Source organism: Coregonus lavaretus, assembly GCF_964263955.1.
Source record: "Coregonus lavaretus genome assembly, chromosome: 31".
NCBI classification, from domain to species: Eukaryota; Metazoa; Chordata; class Actinopteri; order Salmoniformes; family Salmonidae; genus Coregonus; species Coregonus lavaretus.
In genome coordinates this window covers 38,999,602-39,005,352 of record NC_140018.1, presented here as the reverse complement: position 1 = coordinate 39,005,352, position 5,751 = coordinate 38,999,602, and the positions used below count along the sequence as shown (strand labels likewise).

The 5,751-nt window shown below is 42.5% G+C and overlaps 1 protein-coding gene across 1 annotated transcript; it reads left to right on the top strand.

Annotated features, from left to right (window-relative positions):
• Window positions 1-538: 538 nt before the first annotated feature.
• LOC311106649 (protein LBH-like) lies at window positions 539-5,349 on the top strand (the record flags this gene model as incomplete). Its single annotated transcript, XM_084149041.1, has 3 exons — window positions 539-625; window positions 3,418-3,586; window positions 3,902-5,349. 3 exons carry the CDS (start codon window positions 539-541, stop codon window positions 3,931-3,933), a joined length of 288 nt encoding a protein of 95 aa, XP_084005167.1. The 3' UTR covers window positions 3,934-5,349.
• Window positions 5,350-5,751: the final 402 nt, after the last annotated feature.

The window sequence follows — 5,751 nt, the reverse complement described above, 5'->3', positions numbered from 1 at the left end:
GTTAGGTAAACGTTAGGTAACGTTCTTGTTAGTGTTTTGTAAGAGCACAATCTAATGATATTGTGACATAATGCAGCAGACACATTCTCTGAACTAAAGTTCTTTCCAAGAGCGTTTTGCAAACGTTCAACACACTGACAATTTTGCTGAGAGCATTTCGTAGGTGCATGCGCAGAATCAGGCCCTGTAGCAATCATTGGGACAAGGGTACTTAATGACTGTCACAGATACACCCAATTCCAAAACGAATCATTAATTACTTGCCTGTAGGTCCTTACTAGCCTGGTCCCAGATCTGTTTAGGTTGTCTGGCCAACTCCTATGATTGGATAGGAATCAGGAGTATAGTACTAGATGGACTTTCCGCCCTATTGCCCAAACCAAGTCAGCCCTCGTTAGTCTATGAGGGATAGGGAACAAGGGACTAGTTCTGGGGATGTTTGGCTTGGAACGATGCAATACTTTACGGCTTTGTTAGTGTACTGAGAACATGTCCTTCTTTTCCTTTGGCTTGGCTGAAGGTGAGGCTTACTGACAGGATGACAGAAGTGATGAACACCTGTGATTCGACGGTGGGAGACTTCAGTGTCGGAGGCACCTCAGGAGAAGAGGGTATATCCTTTCAGGTGGGGCTAATTCACACAGACACACTCACCGACACAACACTAAAACAAACAAAGGAACACACTCACAGTTCCACAAATAACACACACTCACAAGAAGACACTACAGCACAACATAAGAATAGTTATCCATGTAGTAACCCCATATAATTGTTTACATGCACAAATGAGGAACACGTGCACACACTAACACTCTCCATGGCACGCTCTCAGATCTCTCTCTTCTCCTCTCTCCTTCCCTGTAGACCCATGACAGGCGTAAATGTCCTTCCATCGCTCTGAGTTGACAGCAGGGCAATTTCTGACTGCACCTCAATTACAGCCTTCCCCTCTCTTTTATCCCCCTCTCATCCTCCCCCAAAAAAGACCATCTGATTTCTGCTCACTTTTTACAGTCAAGACCCAATGAATTCACGGCCCTCCAAAGAACTCACTGCTCTCTTGTGACTAAAATCTAAAGGAAAAGTGTGTCATTACTTAGAGAAGTACATGTGCATGTGGAGACTTTATGGACTTGGCTCGCAATCAATAGGGGCCTTGAGTAAAGCCAATGAAAGCTCTCAAGTAAGAGGTGGCAGCTAATTCAGCGGCAAGCGGTTCCTTTCTCAGCCAACTGGCTTGCCCCATTGCAGATGCAGATGTCCCTCACTGACCCCCCTCTTCCTCTTTCAGTGCAGTGGTGTTATGGAATTCATCGCGCCCCACACAAAGTGAATCACAAATCCTCTTATCGGCTCGAGCTCTTCAGAGGCCTGGGCTTTTGCCAGAGAAGTCACACTTGCTGCGTGTGGCGAATGCAAAGCACCTCGTTACCTCGGCATCCATTTCAAAGCATTAAATGACATTTTAGAGCAGCGGGCAATGTCAATCAGGGAGGGAGGAATTGGAAAACATACAGTGCATTCGGAAAGTATTCAGACCCATTGACTTTTTCCACATTTTGTTACGTTACAGCCTTATTCTAAAATAGATTAAATCTACACACAATATCCCATAATGACAAAGCGAAAACTGGTTTGGATATTTTTGCAAATGTATTACAAATAAAAAACAGAAACACCTTATTTACGTAAGTATTCAGACCTTTGCTATGAGACTCGAAATTGAGCTCAGGTGCATCCTGTTTCCATTGATCCTCCTTGAGATGTTTCTTCAACTTGATTGGAGTCCACCTGTGACTCAATTGATTGGGCATGATTTGGAAAGGCACACACCGGTCTATATAAGGTCCCACAGTTGACAGTGCATGTCAGAGCAAAAACCAAGCCATGACGTCGAAGGAGTTCCGAGACAGGATTGTGTCGAGGCACAGATTTGGTAAAGGGTACCGAAAAATTTCTGCAGCATTGAAGGTCCCCAAGAACACAGTGGCCTCCATCATTCTTAAATAAAATACGTTTGGAACCACCATGACTCTTCCAAGAGCTGTCCGCCCGGCCAAACTGAGAAATCAGGGAGGTGACCAAGAACCCGATGGTCACTCTGACAAAGCTCCAGAGTTTCTCTGTAGCGATGGAAGAACCTTCCAGAAGGACAACCATCTCTGCAGCACTCCACCAATCAGGCCTTTATGGTAGAGTGGCCAGACGGAAGCCACTCCTAAGTAAAAGGCACATAATAGCCAGCTTTGAGTTTGCCAAAAGGCACCTAAAGGACTCTCAGACCATGAGAAACAAGATTCTCTGGTCTGATGAAACCAAGATTGAACTCTTTGGCCTGAATGCCAAGCGTCAAGTCTGGAGGAAACCTGGCACGATCCCTATGGTGAAGCCGGTGGCAGCATCATGCTGTGGGGATGTTTTTCACCGGCAGGGACTGGGAGACTAGTCAGGATCGAGGGAAAGATGAACGGAGCAAAGTATAGAGAGATCCTTGATGAAAACTTGCTCCAGAGCACAAAGGACCTCAGACTGGGGTGACGGTTCACCTTCCAACAGGACAGCAACCCTAAGCACACAGCCAAGACAACGGAGGAGTGGCTTCAGGACAAGGCTCTGAATGTCCTTGAGTGGCCCAGCCAGAACCCGATCGAACATCTCTGGAGAGACCTGAAAATAGCTGTGCAGCGATGCTCCCCATCCAACCTAACAGAGCTTGGGAGGATCCACAGAGAAGAATGCGAGAAACTCCCCAAATACAGGTGTGCCAAGCTTGTAGCATCATACCCAAGAACTTCTTGAGGCTGTAATCGCTGCCAAATGTGCTTCAGCAAAGTACTGAGTAGAGGGTCTGAATACTTATGTAAAAATGATATTTCCGTTTATTGGTAATACATTTGCTCAAATTTCTAAAAACCAGTTTTTGCTTTGTCATTATGGGGTATTGTGTGTAGATTGATGAGGAGAAAAAAACAATTTAGTCGATTTTTAGAATAAAGCACATAACAAAATGTGGAAAAAGTCAAGGGGTCGGAATACTTTCCAAATGCACTCTATATTTATGTCTTCAATTGGCTGTTTCCCATTTAAGTCACTAGCCATCTCTGAGCCAACAAAAAGTACCTCTCACGGAGCATCATCTTGTGGTCACGATTATTCATGCTGGCTGGTTCTGGAATGTGTTTTGAGCCCTTGGAGACAACTTGGTAAATTACACATTTGTTGGATGCCAAGAAAGGTTTATACATCGAAAATCTAGGGTCAACCTGATTCTACTCCATCAATGTCACATGTTACAAGCAGGATTGGGGTTACCAGCAATTCAGTGTTCAATTCAGTTCAATTCACCCCAACCCTTACCTTGGTTACCAGATTTCCCCCCTTTTTTTGGTGACGCCGACATTATTGTGTTTCCAGATCTTTCCGGACTCCCACGAACGGTTCCCCAAGCTGTCCAAACGGCTTCCCTCCATCGTGGTGGAGCCCACCGAGAGCGGGGATGTGGAGAGTGGCGAGCTCCGCTGGCCCCCCGATGACCTAAGTTACCCTGATGAAGACCCCGGAAAGGCCCAGGCCCAGGCAGCAGGTGAGAACCACTCAAACCCATTTACAGCCAAGAGATTTGAGAACCAGAAGGGCTTTCCAGGGGACAATAGAATGGAATCGGTTTATTTTTCCCAGAGTAAACTTCAGACAAAAGAGAGGGACTGCGGAACTCTTACTTGCTATGCCTACTAAAGTTTAGAAAATGTAAAAACTATTCAATAATATTGAGGTATGTGATTTGGAATACCGGTAAAGACTAGGAGCTTGTAGGTTGCAGTCAGGTGTGGAGCCTGTAAGCTAAATGTAGCTATACAAATTGAATGTATTTAAATGTGTGTGTGTGTGTTGGTGGCAGGCGAGGATCATCCAGCAGGGGTACAGCAATGATGGGAGGAGTTTAAAACTGACTCTCACAATGCTGGCACCATTCCAGCCACTCACTGTGAGTGTCTCCGTGATGGACAGAAGCAAGGAGGAGGGTCTTCAGGCTAAGCCCCACCCTTAATCAACTAGATCCGCCAACATGTCGGTAGACCTCCACACCACTTGGTGGGGCTGAGACCTGTACGATTCTTAAATAGCTCATACGTGCCAAATTCTAGTGGGTAGCTTGTTACTGTAGATGAATTTGTTGCTTGTTTTACTTTTTTAGGTTTCACAAACAACATTTTTATGTACACCCCATTCAGAGTTTGTTTAGCCGTGATCTTTAGATCTGAACAGTTCAGTATATAAATGTTTTGTGTATCTGGATGCCTTAGATCAAAGTCTATAACACTGTACTCTTTTGAAAACGATACATACTGTACACTGTAGATCAGGGGTTGGAACTGGTTCAGGGAACAGAACAGACAACTGGAAAATAATGACATTTTTCAAGGAACAGAAATAAAACCAGGACAAAAGTGATCTCTAGTGTCCTGGAAGAGAACCATTATTTTCAAATCTAAACCAGTAAATAATCTTATTTTTTTTCCCAAAAATATTTATTATGTCTAGTATATAATTCTGTAATTCAGTGAAGTTATGATGCTAGTAATAGCCTAAACACACTCCAATTAACATCATGTCATGATGTTTAGCACTTCAAACCATGCGTCCTCCATGTCCACACCACTCTCGCTCTCCCCCCACCTGTGAAATCTCAGTCGCAACATCTCTGACCAATTAAACATATAAACAACTAGCCTACCCATTCCATAGAAAGCTGCTCTATCCGTGCTAATTGGTGGGGTAAAATAATGACCTAAATGTAAAAACGATGTTGATTTCACAGGTTGAATTTTTTTTTACGAAAAGGAATTATATGAACCGTTACTTTTTTGGCGTTCTAACCGGTTCAGAACTTTATTATGCTGGTCGGAACAAAAAAAATAGGGGTTCTGTTCAGAAAAGAACAATTGGAAAATAATTTTGGTTCCAACCCCTGCTGTAGATAAACAGATTTATACAGTGTGTTTGGGAGAGGAGAATTAATCATGAGGTATGTGGCTTTCTTACATTATACTGTATAGCTGTCAATTACGGCTCCTGCTCAAATGCATGTTATTATCTATAAGCACTTATTACAATGTTTTTTCTTCTTCTTTCAAACAATAGGCATCATTGTAGTTAATATATTACATACACGTCTTTCCAATCAAGGACTAATTGAAAAAACATAACTTTCAAGTTTTTCTAATTTGTCTTTCATCTATTGCCCAATTTCATAGCATGTCTGAGATTGTTTTTATTCATTAAACATTTTTAGCTTGGAGTCTCTGATATTATAGTTAAATAAAAAAAAGTCACACATCCTTCTACAAACATGTATTGCTTACGTCCTTTTGGAATACATTAATATAACAGTTCTTATGGAAATGCATTGCTGCAAATGCACAAACTTAGATACTAAAGCACTTTAGATATTCCCCAGAAGTTGTGTGTTAATTTTTCTCAATCTGGAAATGTTCTACAAGACTGCATTTCAAATATTGTATTAATTTCCCTCTCAAATTATAATGGGATATTTTAAAACATATTGAAAAAGTTTATTATCCCACTCATGCACTGTATCACATGTGAATATGTGGGATAATGACCTATTACAGCAGGGTTCTTCAATTCTGGTCCTGGAGGGCCGAAACACCTCTGTTTTTCATCCTCTCCTTCTAATCAGGGGCTAATTCAGACCTGGGACACCAGGTGAGTGCAATTAACTACCAG